The 16,829-nt window shown below is 35.8% G+C and overlaps 3 protein-coding genes across 3 annotated transcripts in view; 1 reads left to right on the top strand and 2 right to left on the bottom strand.

The window, feature by feature from the left end:
- qsm (quasimodo) overlaps nt 1-16,829 on the top strand; it is a 48,479-nt gene that overhangs the window by 4,072 nt on the left and 27,578 nt on the right. The window contains exon 2 of the mRNA XM_053765288.1: nt 11,353-11,445. Coding sequence (XP_053621263.1) covers nt 11,376-11,445 — 70 coding nt within the window. The 5' untranslated portion in view covers nt 11,353-11,375. The remainder of the gene's footprint in view (nt 1-11,352; nt 11,446-16,829) is intronic.
- LOC135309981 (probable serine/threonine-protein kinase nek3) lies at nt 31-4,709 on the bottom strand. The gene is made up of 4 exons (XM_064436860.1): nt 4,031-4,709; nt 2,921-3,160; nt 1,535-2,149; nt 31-77 (listed from the first exon to the last, which is right to left on the bottom strand). Exons 1-4 carry the CDS (start codon nt 4,707-4,709, stop codon nt 31-33), a joined length of 1,581 nt encoding a protein of 526 aa, XP_064292930.1.
- LOC128681421 (uncharacterized) lies at nt 4,985-6,794 on the bottom strand. Its single transcript, XM_053765289.2, has one exon. It carries the CDS (start codon nt 6,002-6,004, stop codon nt 4,985-4,987), a length of 1,020 nt encoding a protein of 339 aa, XP_053621264.1. The 5' UTR covers nt 6,005-6,794.

The following is a 16,829-nucleotide window of genomic DNA, read 5'->3' as shown; positions in this document are numbered from 1 at the left end:
CACCGATAGGGTCAAAGTAAATTCCGGAGCTCACGTTGATTTGATGAATAAATTCCGGATGACCTTGGGCCAATATGCTGTAAGGAAAGAGACTTTACTTAGTTTTACCTGTATGACCTAGTACCTATCTATATAAGTAACTAAAATATAAACTTATACCTAAACCTAATTTAAACTTCGTGAGTTTCCACAGGTTTCACCTCATCAAAGTGATGTTTTACATGCCTTTTATTTATTAACAATGATAAAGTGTGGTTACCATGGACTTTGACGATTTTATATGGGCCTTTCCAGAGAGGTGATAAGGCTTTACGTAATCTAAGATGATTTTTAAGTAATACATAGTCGCCAACCTTGTATTCTATTGGGCGAGTACGATTGTCATAATAAGTCTTAGAACTAATTTTAGATTTTTGTATGAGCGCTAAGGCTTTATTTCGAGAATGCCTTAGGCGATGTTGCAACATTTTTACGTATTCGGGGTAAGTAACACTAGAGGCGTCACCATAAACGGAGTCTGGAATGCGAGGTTTGTGCCCGAATAATAGTTCGTAAGGTGAATAGTGTGTGGTAGAGTGTACGGCGGTATTATATGCTAACATGGCTGTGTAGACATAACGGGGCCAGTTGTCTTGATTTTCATTGGCATATGACTTTAAATACTCTTTGAGAGTAGAATGTGACCTTTCCAAGGCGCCTTGTGTTTGGGGATGATAAGGGCTGGACCACAACTGTTTTATTTTTAGAAATTCGCAGGTTTTTTTGAATAAGTCTGCGGTGAAGTTGGTGCCTTGGTCAGTGAGTATATGTTTAGGAATTCCGAATAATGAAATGAAATGGAGCAGGCATTCGCAGGATTCTTCTGCAGTAGTACTACGAAGAGGATATGCTAGCGAGAATTTCGTAAGATCGTCTTGCATAGTTAGAATGAATTTAAGTTTGGCTGTTCCGGATTCAGGTAAAGGACCTACAATATCAATGGACAATCTTTCGAATGGTGACGTAGAAGTGGAAGTTATTATCATGGGAGCTCTGTTTGTTTTGCGTAAGGCTTTGTTTATTTGACAGGATGTACAGTTTTTTACGTAGTTTTCTATGTCACTTCGCATGTTTTTCCAATAATATCTATCATTTATACGGTTTAGCATTCTAGAAGATCCTAAGTGTCCGGTGATAGGGATGTCATGGTTCTCTTTTAAAATTTTAGGAATTTCATTTAAAGAAGGATATATGATATCATTATGATATATATGGATTTTAATATTGGATCCGTCAAAAAGATAGCTGAGAATATTATAGATTTTTACGAAGGAGTGTCTATCGAAGGGATTCCTAAAATCTGCTATGCTAACTTCGTTTATAGTAGGGTATGTCATTATAATCTCGTCCCGCACATATTTTATGGATTTAAATATATCCGGGTAGGACAAGTCGTCAAAATGGTGAACTTTTGTGAATGAGAAAAGGTAAGTCTTATTTCTAATAGTGAGAGGTAGAGAGGTAAATAATGACCTTTCATGTTTTAAGAAATTACTCCGATCGGGTTCTGAACAACTATTAATGATTTCCTGAATGTAAGGCATAGACTCATCCAAGTCTATGGAGGTAGGTATAATAATGAGGTTTTGTGTGGTTTTAAGTAGATTTTCATTATGTTCTATAATAAGAGTGTCGTGTACATTTTTGGATGCTTTTAGGAAAGTATTATAGGTTTCATCTGATCCGAACTGTATAGATGAAGTTTCAGGTGTAGTCTGGTTAGAAGAAGGTGAATCTTCGGGTATTAAAGGTGGAGTTTCAGGTGCAGTTCGATCAGAAAGTAAGTTTTCAGGTACTAGAGGAGGACTTTCAGGTGCAGACTGGACAGAAGAAGGTAAGATTTCGAGGTTTTCTTGATTTGATGAAAGTTGTGGTTCTGGTTGTTTTCCAGGAGATTCATTGTCTAACATATCATTCAAATAATCTAGTAATTCGTTATTTATTTCAGGATCAGCTAGATCGGCTTCTAGGCTGGAAGGAGATATTAGAAGGTTTTGTAGGTCATCGTCAGGAATTTCATCATTATTAGGGTTCAGGTTGGTATGATTTTTTGGATAGATAGGATTGACAGGATATCGAGAGAGGGCATCAGCAGCTGAATTTAGTTTACCTTTGCGATATATTATGTCGTAGTCATATTCCTCTAATTTTAATCTCCATCTTTGGAGTTTACTACTTGGATCTTTATGATTAAATAGCCATTTCAAGGGTCTGTGGTCTGTGACGATGATAAATTTATACCCATATATATAAGGGCGGAATGTCTTACATCCATATATTATGGCTAACAGCTCTTTTTCGGTTGTGCTGTAGTTGGATTCACTCTTATTGAGTGTGCGTGAGGTAAAAGCTATAGGTTGGTCCTTTCCCACAGGTCCTTGAGAGAGTACAGCGCCGACGGCATGATTAGATGCGTCACAGGTAAGAATAAAAGGTTTGGTAAAATCTGGGTATATCAGGAGAGGTGCAGAGGTAAGTTCTTCCTTGAGTGTGTCAAAAGCAAGTTGTTGCTGATTTTCCCACTTAAAGGGTACATCCTTCTTTAAAAGATTAGTAAGGGCTTTTGCCTTTTTAGAGAAATCGGGGATGAAACGACGATAGTAGGAAACTAGGCCAAGAAACGATTTCACGTCCTTGGGATTATTTGGAATTGGAAAAGAAGTTACGGCTTTGACCTTTTCAGGGTTAGGTTTTACACCTTGCTCTGTGATTACGTGTCCTAAATAACAAACTTCTCGTCTGAGGAATTCGCACTTGTCCGGCTGAAGTTTGAGGTTAAAGTTACGGATTCTTTGGAAGATTTCTGTCAGATTTTGGATGCTGGATTTAAGGTCATACCCATAGCAGACTATATCATCAAGGTAGACAAAACAGCGGGTACCTTGGAGGCCCGACAGTACAGAATTCATTCTTTGGAATGTTGAAGGGGCATTTTTGAGCCCAAATGGCATTCTTGTGAATTGGAAGTGTCCTTCAGGAATTGTGAAGGCAGTTTTCGATTTATCTGCTTCATTTAATTGAATTTGGTGAAAACCGGATGACAGATCTAAAGTAGAGAAGTATTTACTATCGCCAAGTTGATCTAAAATTTCAGTGATTTGAGGTATAGGGTAAGTATCACCTATAGTGATATCATTAAGTTTACGGTAGTCGATTACAACTCTCCATTTTTGTACATTAGAGGCATCTAGTTTCTTTGGAACAACCCATATGGGTGATGACCAGGGGGAATCAGAGGGTTCTATGATATTTTGCTCTAACATTTTATTTATCTGATTGTGGACTTCGGCTTTATGGACTTCGGGGAATCTGTAGGATTTTGTGTGTATGGGATTGTCGGTAGTTGTTTTGATTTCATGCTTAAGAGCGTTGGTATGAGTTAGGATCTCTCCTGGGAGATGAAATATATCAGAAAAGTCGGAACATAATTGTAGAAGATTGTCTTTTTCTTCTTTATTAAGATGAAAAGTGCGGACTTGTTTTAACACTTCTTGTGTTCTTTTGAAACTATTAGTAGTAAGATTTATATGATTTATGCATTCATTTGAATGTTCTGACAGGACTTTGGGATTAAAGGAATCGAGTTTTAAGTTTAGGTTGGATTTGACAGTTACGGGTTCTTCGTATGTATTAGCAATGGATATATTTATTCTATTATTTTCTTTTACATGGACTATACAATTAGCTACTAGTAAAGTTTCAGAAAGTTTCTGATCAAGGACTAATCCTTCTTTTACCTCAGGATTTGATACAGAGCATTCGATAATAGTTTCCGTTCTAGGAGGTATTATATAGGCAGGCTCATGAAAGTGTAGTCTAATGGATGTGTTTCTAATGTAAAGGATATTGTTATTATAATTTATGTTACAATTGTGTGCATTAAGGAAATCTGAGCCCATTATTCCATCGTAGGGTAAGTCAGGTATATCAGTTACATGGAATTTATGGGATATGTCGAATTTAGGAAGTTGCAGTTTTAGCAAAAAGTGACCTTGAGTGCAGACAGGGTTATCAGTTGGGTCTATACCCTTTAACTGAATTATGTCTTTTGTGAGTTTGGGATGTTTCATAATGCAAGAATGTTTCAATAGACTTACAGATGATCCTGAGTCTACTAGCAGAGATAATGGGATATCAGAGACAGAGGACTTTATTAGAACATGAGGTAATAAGGTTTTAGATGGAATATTTGAAATATTATAAACTTTGGGTTTTGAAGGATCTAGAGAACTAGTAGTTTTAAGTTGTACGGATGCAGCGGATTCAGAGGATTTAGTAGATTTGGATAAGTCAACTTTGGATTGTTGCATGGATGCGGTGGATACAGAGGATCTAGTAGGCTTGGGTAAATTAACCTTGGGTTGTTGCATGGATACAGTGGATACAGAGGATCTAGTAGATTTAGGCAGATCAACCTTGGGTTGTTGCATGGATACAGTGGATACAGAGGATCTAGTAGGCTTGGGCAAATCAACCTTGAGTTGTTGCATGGATACAGTGGATACAGAGGATCTAGTAGATTTAGGCAGATCAACCTTGGGTTGTTGCATGGATACAGTGGATACAGAGGATCTAGTAGGCTTGGTCAAATCAACCTTGAGTTGTTGCATGAATACAGTGGATACAGAGGATTTAGTAGATTTAAGCAGATCAACCTTGGGTTGCTGCATAGATACAGTGGATACAGAGGATTTAGTAGATTTGGGCAGATCAACCTTGGGCTGCTGCATAGATACAGTGGATACAGAGGATTTAGTAGATTTAAGCAGATCAACCTTGGGTTGCTGCATAGATACAGTGGATACAGAGGATTTAGTAGATTTGGGCAGATCAACCTTGGGTTGCTGCATAGATACAGTGGATACAGAGGATTTAGTAGATGAATTATAATTGATAGTGCCGGTTTTAAAATTATATAATCCCGCACGACACTGGGACGAGATGTTTACTCGTTTTTTTGATTAGAGTCTACGGTGTCATAACCGCCCTCAGGATTGGTAAGAAAATCATCGTTAGTTTCCGAAGTTTCATCGGAGATGAAATGAACACGGGGTTGCCTTGTATAGTTTTGATCAGGATTTTTGAAGCGATTATTATTAAATTCCCTTTTTCGGCATTGTTCTATAGTATGACCTGGATTTTTGCAATATCGGCAGACAAGGATGGAATTATTATTATTAGGACGAGGAGTAATAGGATTGTTTTTGAATGAAGATGGATTTTGGTTACGACGTATAAACTGACGAGATTGTTGATTGCTAGACGGGGCTGAGTGTTTAGATAAAGATTGTTGGATTCTTTCTTCAGAAATTGCGATATTAATTGCTTCGTTTAAGGTTTTAACGGATTTACTCCTAACAAAATTAGATATTCGGGGCGTTAGCCCCATTTGGAAATGATGGAGGGCTAATTCCTCCATCGCGGCACTACGTCCAATCATTTCTCTACTTTTATGGCCGTGTGAGATGGAAATTTCGGTAAGTAAGTGAGATAAGCAAGTCTCTATTCTTAAAGCATACTGACTGACAGTTTCAGTAACTTGTTGTTTGCATTCCTGTAATTCGGTGAGGAGATGAGCGTAATGTTTCCTCTCGCTGAACTGCGTTTTGAGGAACTCTTTGAGCTGATGCCAATTAGTAAATTCTTTAATGGAACAGGCGGTCTCTGCTTTGCCTTGTAACTGACAGAGTATGTATTTAAAGAGAATATCTTTTTGTGTGTCCGAGGCTATTTCATAAGCATTATTACAATTTACTAAAAATGAATTTAACTTTTCTCTACAACCATCAAATGGCTTTATAAATTTAAGCAAAGTGGATAATTCAATTTCGGATTTGGGAATTACAGCCGCTTTCTTTTTACTAGATCTAGTGGAGGGGCCTGGATGTAATTGGCCCTGGGTATCTTCCTCTGTGTCTGTGACAGAGATTTCGGGTTTCGGGCTGGTTGAACGACCTTCGGCCATTTTAAATGAGTAACAAAATGTGAATATAAAAGAAAAATAATAATAATAAAATTATACAATTATGACAAGAATTCGTTTGTTAAAAAAACACGAGTACAGAGTAGCAATGACCAATAGAATAAGTATGAATAAAAAGTCACTCACAGGAATGCAGGAAACGTGATAAGGGCGAGCATGTCGCTGGTCGCGTAGACACAACAAAATACAGGCACGGCGTGACGTCGTCGATACGGTGAAATCTCGATGTCGATAGGAGGTGCGCTTAGATCTGGATACAGTGATGAGGATACCGTGTATGTGATAATGAATCACTAGTTGTCGCTTCAATGGTATACCGGTCACAGCGTCAATATCGCGTGACAGTGGGTAACCTGGCAGGTGGTTTGAGGCCGGTTGGAGCACGTTGAATATCGGCGATGCCCAACAATGGGCCCCAGGTGGACTGCTTGAAGACGACGACTATGAGGGCCGGAGCAGAACTCGAAGTTGAACACAAACACACACACGCGTGAATTTATATACTTGAATTTTACGTGAAAGAGGCGAACCGGGGATTTTATTTTTCTAAATCCCTTTACCGCTGCCACCAAATGTTATACGGCGTCGAGGAAATAGGTTTTTAAAAAAAAGAATTAATTGATTTGAGGCAACCGTCTAGCATGGAAAGGAGCTCGATTTCGACTGACTGAAAGGAATGGACTAGCGACTAACGTCGCAACCGAATCTGCTGATGCAGCAGTCTGTGAGTGATGTAAGCACTAAAGGGTGCATATGTATAGTATAACAGTACCATGACCTCTAACGCGCAATATTAATTTATTCCTGCTTAGTGTTGCGAAAGAACGAATGATTTGATAAGAATGTCTATTCCCTGCTAAAAGGATGATAAGAAACAGCGCTATATCAAATGTATAGCGCCATCTCTTTCAAATAAAGTTCCGTAACAGGATTTTTATAAAGAATAATTTCTGATAATACAAGTAAAAAAAGTAAATAACCCCCAGGACTTTAACGCTGTCTGTAATTTACACAATTTTGGCCATGCAAATAGGAAATGTTGCCAGCCTTCTGGGAACTTCACCGCGCGACGACGGCGATTTAGTGTCAAATTTAAATTAATTTAGCATTTATTATTTTAGTTTTAATATTTTATTTTAACTTATATAATACTTATGTTGTAAATACTTTTATACTTTTAGTACCTATATATTGTTGTTGCCAGAAATGAATTCAGACACACTAATTTTCACAATATAATGTTCAGTACATAATTATAATACAACAAGTTTCAAAAGAAATGGTGTGATAAAAACGAAAAATTACGACGTTCCATATTAGGTGTGATCAGTTGATCAGCCAATTTTTTATTTTATTAATTTATTGTGGCACAAACAGTCATGGATACAAAACAAATGAAGAAATAAACATTACATCATCAGCCTACCCTTATCCCACTTTATGTGTGGTCGGTACAGCATGTCAGTCTCCTCCACTTCTCCCTGTCTGATGTTAACCGATCTGTTACTCCCTTTTTAGCCATATCCTGCCTGACGCACTCAATCCACCTCTTCTTCGGCCAGCCCCTACTTCTTTTCCCATTCATTTTCAAATCCATAACCTTTCTTACAATATTATTATCCTCCCTTCTCATAACGTGACCATACCATCGAAATCTATACAATAGGTATATAGTAGATCAAACATTGCCGATTATTTTGTGTCATAAATTATGATGATTATATGATAATATAAAATAATAAATAAATATAAATATATTAGGACAAATCACACAGATTGAGCTAGCCCCAAAGTAAGTTCGAGACTTGTGTTATGGGATACTAAACTCAACGATATATTTTATAACAAATACATATATAGATAAACATCCAAGACCCGGGCCAATCAGAAAAGATCATTATCCATCATGACCCGACCGGGGATCGAACCCGGGACTTGTCGGTTCAGTGGCAAGAACCTTACCACTGCGCCACCGAAGTCGTCAAACATATAATTAATACTCGTAATTTCAAATCGTGCGTGTCAGCAAACAAGATATTGAATATCTAAATTAGCATTTTGTAATATTATAGTAATTCAGGTAAGTGCGTATTTCTATAGAAGACCAAAAAATTTTTCGACATTTTTTGATTTTCTTATTGTCTCGGCTTCGTCTGGATCTGGATCTGTTCACATACACGCATCAGTTGCAAAAAGCATTCTGTATATTGTAAAACAAATAAATAAAATAAAATATCGATATTTAGCGTCACTAAAAATATCACACATCATAATAATAACACACTAAAAATATCTTACATCACTAAATGACCTAAGTATTCTGTGTTTTAATGTCAAGGTTGAACGAACGACCAAATCTTTTTAGACGTTTTATAATACTCAACTCAACCACATATATATTCTTTATACACATAGATTTTGCCAATTCGTCTCTCTCACCTTCAGTGTTCGGGGCTGTGACGTCTGAAGCCCACCTGCATAAGAAATAAACCTTAAAATTGTAAATTCAGCTGATATTTTATAACATGTGCTATTCTCCTCTATGTCTCTATGTATGCTTATATCTTTAGAAATACGCAACGGATTTTGCGGGTTTTTTAATAGTGTGATTACGTGAATGTACGAGCTACGCCCCGGGGCTTCGCTCTCGTGGGAATTTCGGGATAAAAAATGCCCTTTGTGTAATTCCAGGTTATTTTCTATGCGTGTACCAAATTTTATAATAATCGGTCCAGTAGATAATGCGTGAAGAAATAACAAACTTACTTTCGCATTTATAATATTATGGGTTGGGATTATGGCTTTATACACGTGCGAAGCAGGGACGGGTCGCTAGTTAGATATAAAAAGAAATCCCTATACACTCAAAGGAAGCGGTGGTGGTGTAATGATTAAGACGCCCGCCTGTGGATCGAAAGGTCCCAGGTTCGAATCCTACTCGTGCCACATGAGTTTGTATACCAATCTGACTCATGTATAGTAGTTTTCATCGACCACCATTTGCTTCCGGTGAAGGAAACCATCGTGAGGAAACCTGCACACTGGTTGATTATTAACTTGTGTGTGAAATGGAGAAGGCAATGGCAAACCACTCCATTACTAATGCCAAGAAAGTTGTTATGTGTGTTTAATTCCACGTAATGACCACGACCCTCAGCCATGAGGAATACGACTATGCTGAAGAATGCGCTCAAAAGCTACCGGACGGATTTAAGTACGGTTTTCACCAATAGATAGTGTGATTCTTGAGAAAAGGTGCATTTATTATTCTTCCCGTTTTCCCGAGCAAAGATGGGACGGGCCACTAAGTTATTCACATAAAGCTTTACATATGGTGATTAGCTTAAGCAATAATATACTAAAACACGGCCACGTCATACTTCCTAGTTTAACAGTAAATGACTAATTAATTTTAATTATCAATTTAAGTATTGAACAGGCACGGTTGGGCGCGCGCGCAGCGCGGTGGACCGTGATTTTACGGTACTAGGCAATAGGGTTGTCAAAATTACTATTCAAATATTAATTAGATAAATTGTTTATTTGTAGAGATGGCAACACAAAAAATAATGCAACCAGACACAAATAAATGACAAAAAAATATACATAAAGAACACATTGCAGCAGTAACTGTCTGTGTTGCAGCAAATACAAAAAGGCCTATTTCAATATTCTAGTGCAAATGTTTGACCGAGCGAGCGAGTTTTCGGTCAATGCAAACTTGTGTCAAAAATATATTTTTTTTGTAAAAAAGCTATATTTTATATATATTTTTTGTGTAAATAAACCTAATTGATTCTGAATGAATCTTGATGAATTGGTCTGCTAGTCAACTTGGGGCGGCAAAAATGCATATTTTTCACAAAAAAAAACTCGTTAAAAATTTATTGTGTACGCGAAGTTCGCGTACACAAACGTAAACTAGTTTATTTACAAATTTTAGTTCTTTTTTTCTTCCGTTTTCTCCCTGAAACGAAAGTGTATTCCTCTTGTAATTTTTGACAACCCTGGGCAATTCGCACACATTGATTTACACAACACACACCCACACAAATATATACGGTTCAATTGTTTTGTGCCGGGTCGTTTTGATTCCAAGTTTACTTCGAAAATATGGTCTCGTTCCCACTGCGCCTTCCAGATTCGACCCAAAAGCGTAAAGTTTTTGATGGATTGGACCCCATTTACATGGCCTACTCGATCTTCTTTGTTCTCTAGTTGATGATTTATCAACTAACGTGTGAAATTGAGGAGACAAACAAACCATCCAATTAATATTTAGTCAAGAATGCTATTGTTATCTATGTGTCCCTTAGTCGCCTCGTACGACCGCCAGTGGAAGATTTGGAATGGTCATATTCTAGGACGTAATGTGGTTCCGCCCACAACCACTCCAAACTCAGCTAACATAGAAAATCTTCTTTTTATTGGTAATCATCAATATCTAGAAATATACGCGTAATAAAACCTATATAACGACATATCATAATCTAAGCCGACTTTTGTTACCTACCATGATACTATCCTAATACCAGATCTCATACACAGAATTCGCAATAAGAAGGCTACTAGAAATGCCACTTTACAAGAGGATTGAGCATTTACCATTCAATGGAATGGATGGATAGTGTTTACACTCAATATTGGTTGGATTGAGTGTCTACATTAACTATTAAGTGTTTATTATTTATTTTACTAACCAAGTTATTCATAAAAAGTTAGCCAAAATATGTTTTGTTTCGTTCTGTCAATGCCGAATATTGTAAAGTGTGATAGTGACAAAACATACTTTAGCTTATAGTATGCTTTGTCTTTTTTATGAATAACAGTGTAATATAGTAAATGTGAAACTGTGTTTTTGTATCTTTTTTAGGTTAAAACATGTGTGAAACAGTGCTTACCTACATCTAGTATTTTGTGTTCAGAAAAATATTATTTTAAAAGCCATAGACGCGTGAAGAAATGGGACAGAGCGCTAATATATTTGTATATAAAATATAACCTATAATAACCTTGGATAATGTACATTTCTAATGGTGAAAGAATTTTTGAAATCGGTTCTGTAGTTTCGGAGATTACCCGCCTCAAACATGCAAACTCACACACGCTTACCTCTTTATAATAATAGTATAGATATACCGGAGATTATATCGGCAACTCGTGTTGTTTTGCTATGTCTATGACAAATTGAAATTTTAATATCGATTGAGTGAGTTTACAAATCCAAGGACTTAACTTTGACACTTCTATATTTCATCATTCATAATTCCGTGGTTTCATATAAAACATATTAAAACCTGAATAAAATAACAATTTTATCTCTTTTCCAGGTGAAGTGATCGGTGAAAAGTGAATGAAATCCAAGATGGCCGCTATCAAGTTCTTCCTCGTTTTGTGTCTTGCGCACACCGCTTTTGGCAAAGGTAATTATTTTGTTGTTAAATTGAACAAAATTCTTATGATTTTTTTATTATCATCGTCTTTTTATCCCACTGCTGGGTCCTACTCGGTGTTGTTCGTACTATTTTTACTTGTACAGTTAACTGCAAATCAATATACCCTGCATAAACGGCGCGGTAATAGCGGCGGGTTTGCAATGACAATGATTTTGGGTAGGCTGATGTGCTGTTCACTGTACCATTAAATTATTTTTTAATTAATCTCTTTTACGCTACTCACCGAAATTCGTAAACCTCCGTTTATCGAGTGGGTTATAAATAAGATCCATTGACCCAAACACGGTGGTGTCAGAAGAAGATTGCGGCAGCGGGAAATCTTTTTTATTTTATTTTTTTAATGTGATTTTATATGGTATTCCGTGAAAAAGGTTAATGCATACATGGATAGAACTATCCTTACTAATAATACTTGTAATAATAATACTTATAAATGCGAAAGTGTGTCTTTCTGTCAGTCTAAACCACTGGGCCGATTTTGTGGTAATTTTAAATATATATAGTTAATGACACGAGGCAATCATGCTGCGGGCACTGCAATTTTTCCCAAAAGTATAAAAATTCCCTGACATAGACAACTAGACCATAACATAGACTAATGTAAACATGGCCAAAGTAGACATGCGTTTACCGTCAATAAAATAAAGTCATTTCCATAAAAACAACACATCACCTTTCACACAAATGAAAGACAAAGGTTTTCGTTTAAATTTTATGGTCAAAATACTGGCCAGTGGGTCTGCCGTGTTCGAAATTTGAACCGTGAAAATTCCGATACGCTTGAGATTGTTTTAGTCTGTGGTCAAGTGCTCTAGTTTGTATTGTCTATGCTAATTTAACAAAAAACAGCGGTCTAAGAGTAGAACGGCGTAAATATTAGACAACATTCCTGCATTTTTATAATTTCACTTATGAGAAATATTTATTTTTAGAATTGAAAGAATTTGAAAAATTATATTGTGTTTTAGATATTTTTAATGCGCCAATTAGGTTTAAATGTTTTAATGTTAGTTTTATCATTCGTTACTTAGAGTTTTTTAAAACACTTTCTTATTTTAAGTCGATCATTTCTTTTTTCTTTGATTTATGTAATCTCATAAAATTTACCGCTTCTCACATCTTGATATGATTTGTTTACAGGTGTCTTGTTGACCACAACCTAAGTAGCTATGTTTGAATATTAATTTAAAATCTCCTTATGCATAATGTGGGTAAGCATAAGGTGCACAAATACTCCTTATGCATAAGGTGAACAAGAAAAAATTACTGGGATATTTTCGAAAATCAAAATCGAGTTTTTGTTGCGTTGTTTTCTAGGATTCCGTGGGAAGAATTGTTACATAATATTTATATGCTTCTACAGAGTGCTTCTGCTGTCTGTCATTCCGTCAGGGGTTCCATCTCCCGAACCGTTAGATAAACATTTGAAATTTTCAAACAATTTCTAATGTTTATCTAACGGTTTTTAAGACTTTTGTTATGATACAAATACTTACATCCCAATCCCAACTAATATTATAAATGCGAAAGTAAGTTTGTTTGTTACCTCTTCACGCATTATCTACTGGACAGATTGTTATGAAATTTGGTACACGGGTAGAAAATAACACATAGGGTATTTTTTATCCCGAAATTCCCACGGGAGCGAAGCCCCGGGGCGCAGCTAGTAAAATATAAAATTGAATAATGAATGGAACTCATCCAAAAAAATAATCTATACTATTATATTAATATACAGAGGTAAGCGTTTGTGAGTTTGTTAAGTCGGGTAATCTCCGAAACTAACGAACCGATTTCAAAAATTCTTTCACCATTATAAAGGTACATTATCCAAGATTGCTATAGGCTATATTTTATATCAAAATTCCCACAGGAGCGTAGCCCCGGGCAACATCTGGTCTTTTATAACTAGGTACGTACCTAATTTGATTTTATTTGAGAAAATTAGTCTATTGTGCATATAATTTTCAAGCAGATTTTAAGAATATACTGATTTGTATTTCATTGTATGATAATTGACATTTAAATGCCAAAATTCAGTTAGAATATTATGCGAAATCACATCTACTTAGATACAGTAACGACATACATTTTATTTGCATACCAACTTAACAAGATTTGCCAAATTACCTTTTTTTTGTCAACAATGACTCAGGGTTAACTGTTCCACTAACTAGACATAGGAGGAATACAAAAAATCTGGCTAAGCGCGAGTCGGGCACATTTGCAAAGGGTTCTCTGATAGTTTAGTACCTACCTACATAGTATAAAACAAAATCGATCTCCCCGTCGTGTCTGTTTCTAAGCTTTCTTCTCTCAAACCACGCAACGGATTTTGATGTAGTTTTCACTATTATTTAATCACTAGTATTTTATAAATTATTAGCTTTTGCCCGCGTGAGTTATTCTGCTAAAACGGAACACAAACTGTCACCCCCCATTACAGTCAACTGGGGGTTGGTTTTTGAAAAAAAAATGTATCCTATGTTTGATCGGAAGCCTTTAACTATATGCATACCAAATTTTATCAAAATCTGTCTAGCGGCTTAGCCGTGAAAGCGGAACAGATAGACAGACTATCGCATTTATAATAGTATGGATATAATATTATGTAACATATTATTTTTTGGTTTGTTTACGTGTTCAAACAAGCCATAATTAAAAATGAGTAATCGTTTTAATATTTTCGAAATGATTATTTAGAAATCACATTATATTATATTCACTGTAACTTTTTCATTAATAAATAAAGAAATAAATAGAAATAAATTATAGTATTACAGTTATTTATAGTGCAATTTCAGAAGACGTTCGAACTCTTGACATTTCTAGATACGGATCTCCGAAATACTAAAAAACTAACCTCTTTCACAATTAAAAAGTCAAATTTTTTTCGCATCGACTCTTAACTTTTGTTCGGTCAATGACGTGTTGTGTGGGCTGAATTTAATGATCAGAATTAATGGCTTTTAACCGACTGTACACTGTAGAGGGTTACGTTTTTCGCGCGTGTCTTTAACGTGTACTCTTTATTACCTCATATTGTGTTACTAACGTTAAAGGTCGTGATAAACGATAAGGAAACAGATATCTTGATGCGTGAGGTTATAAACGGTACCTATCTATTTATAAAATAAGGTTTATTTACAAAAAAATATATAAAATAATAAGCTTATTAAAATAAATATATCTTTTACACAAGTTTTCATTATTGTCAGAGTGATGTTACTTTGAATCATGGAGTTAGTAAGTGCTCCGCGTACGAAGTAAATTCATGCTCTGAATTCAATTATTTTTTTATAATTTCTTTGACATCCCACGCCTTACTTTAAGCTACGTCAATGATCTCAAAAAAAAAACGGTCAAGTGCGAATTGGACTCACGCATTGAGGGATCCGTATAATTCATTTATTTTATGTGTGTGTACGAGTAATTACACTTACTCGTACATACACATTTAGTTTTCAGATATATTCTGTTAGTTCCCTAACAGAATATATCTGAAAACTAAATGTTTTTGATTTATGCTATAAAACTATGCTATTCCACCAAGATCTATACGGTACTTTACGGCCTTGTATGTGAAATGGCAAAATATATCCTACTAATATTATAAAAGCGAAAGTTTGTGAGAATGTATGTGTGTAAGTTTGTTACTCTTTCACACAAAATCTACTGGACGGATTGTTATGAAATTTGGTACACGGGTGGAACATAACCTGGAACAACACATAGGGTACTTTTTATCCCGAAATTCTCGAAAATGCGCAGGTAGTAATACATTAATTGTCATATCTTTTAATCGCGTTGTTTTACAGATTTTAAAAAAAATACCCGTAGATTAAAAGCATTCCCGGGAAAAAGTATTCAGTTATAATATAAAAAAGTAACGGATCCCTAAAAATTCTTTAAAAAACAATTCTTTGTCCTTTATAACTTGTAATTTCGTCTGCACATATAAGGAGCATCAAGTGGGTTGTATGTCGGCATACGATGATTCACTTGCCATTCGAGAACGCATACGATTTTCGACTCTACGACGTACTGATAAGAGTTACAGGTTATGTTTTAATAAATGCAGTGGTATGTTTGTCAGTATACCTACGTTTTGATGTAGGTAAGGTCGTTTAGTTGAGTGGGTGACAGTGACTAAGTTTGTTGCAATAAATATAATCTTTGATATAACGGATTTTACTACACTAGCTTTGGTCCGCGGGTATTTCTCTGCGAAAGCGGTACAGCTATGATTTTCATACAAACTTTCACCCCCCGATTATGATCATTTGGGGGTTGATTTTATTTATATTTTTATTTATTTTACTTTTAAAATAGTAGCCTATGTTTGAACGGGTATCTTTAACTACCATGCGTTCCTTTCATTAAAATCGGTACAGTGGTTTAGCCGTGAAAGTGGAACAGACAGACAGACTTTGGCATTTATAATATTAAGGGAATTTCGGAATCATAGAAATTCTGTATATTTATTTATTTTATTTATATATGTCTTATATTTTGGCTACTCCCCCTGTCTTCGGGGCGTCACAGCAAATTCTCACTAATCATCACTATTCCCCGTCATATTTATTCCGTGGTTCCCGCTCTAGAATAGGACCACTGGATGTTGTACAACAGCACTCCTAAAGGAAGTTAACAACAGGCAGGCGGCCGGCCGTAAAACCACAGCTGAACCTTCAAATTATTGAGATTCAAATTATTGGTGTTTCATCGCCGGTGAGCTCCGATTGATGCGAATGTGAATCAATATACAATGCGTAGTTTGTATGTGAGTTATTTATTACAGCAAAGGAAAACCAGCTATGTAAATTGAAATCGCCAAGTATGGCGGGTTTTGAAACGATAGTTGTCTATGTCTAATAATGACGTGTGCCACAGATGTTATACCAATTGATTAAATAATGACGAGCTGTTTTTTTTTGTTAGTGTTATTTCAAGAGTTTTCATACAATTATGATCAAAATTTTCTTCCAATAATAAAATCGAATCGCCCGTTTATTTTATTTATATTTACTAAATTCATTTATATTTGAATAATGTATATTTATTTATTTCATAAAAAAAAATTACCCGCTGTTGTTGGAGTTGGATTCGATCCTGGAATTTAACGGCGCCTTAACCACTGGGACTGGCTCATATGTAGGTAGAACTAAGACCTATGCCTGTGATCGCAAGGACCCAGGTTCGAATCCAACTCATAGCGGTAGGTACATAAATTTGTATACCAATCTGACTCTGATGTTGACTGATGTATAGTAATTTTCATCGATCACCACTTGCTTCCGGTGAAGGAAAACATCGTGAGGAAACCTGAACACTGGTTAACAGTTCAAGTT

The sequence above is a fragment of the Plodia interpunctella genome, chromosome 27, assembly GCF_027563975.2.
Source record: "Plodia interpunctella isolate USDA-ARS_2022_Savannah chromosome 27, ilPloInte3.2, whole genome shotgun sequence".
Lineage (NCBI taxonomy): Eukaryota > Metazoa > Arthropoda > Insecta > Lepidoptera > Pyralidae > Plodia > Plodia interpunctella.
This window is presented reverse-complemented; position numbering and strand designations above follow the sequence as displayed.

Bases quoted from the DNA above. Each gene is read 5' to 3' on its own strand.
- LOC128681421 (XM_053765289.2), bottom strand. From the start codon at position 6,004: ATGGCCGAAGGTCGTTCAACCAGCCCGAAACCCGAAATCTCTGTCACA.
- LOC135309981 (XM_064436860.1), bottom strand. From the start codon at position 4,709: ATGCAGCAACCCAAGGTTGATCTGCTTAAATCTACTAAATCCTCTGTA. The intron at 2,150-2,920 runs GTACCCGCTGTT...TATATCGCAAAG, and splicing joins TGTACTGTCGGGCCTCCAAG to GTAAACTAAATTCAGCTGCT. The intron at 78-1,534 runs GTAATTTCTTAA...CTTTCCTTACAG, and splicing joins TTGTTCAGAACCCGATCGGA to CATATTGGCCCAAGGTCATC.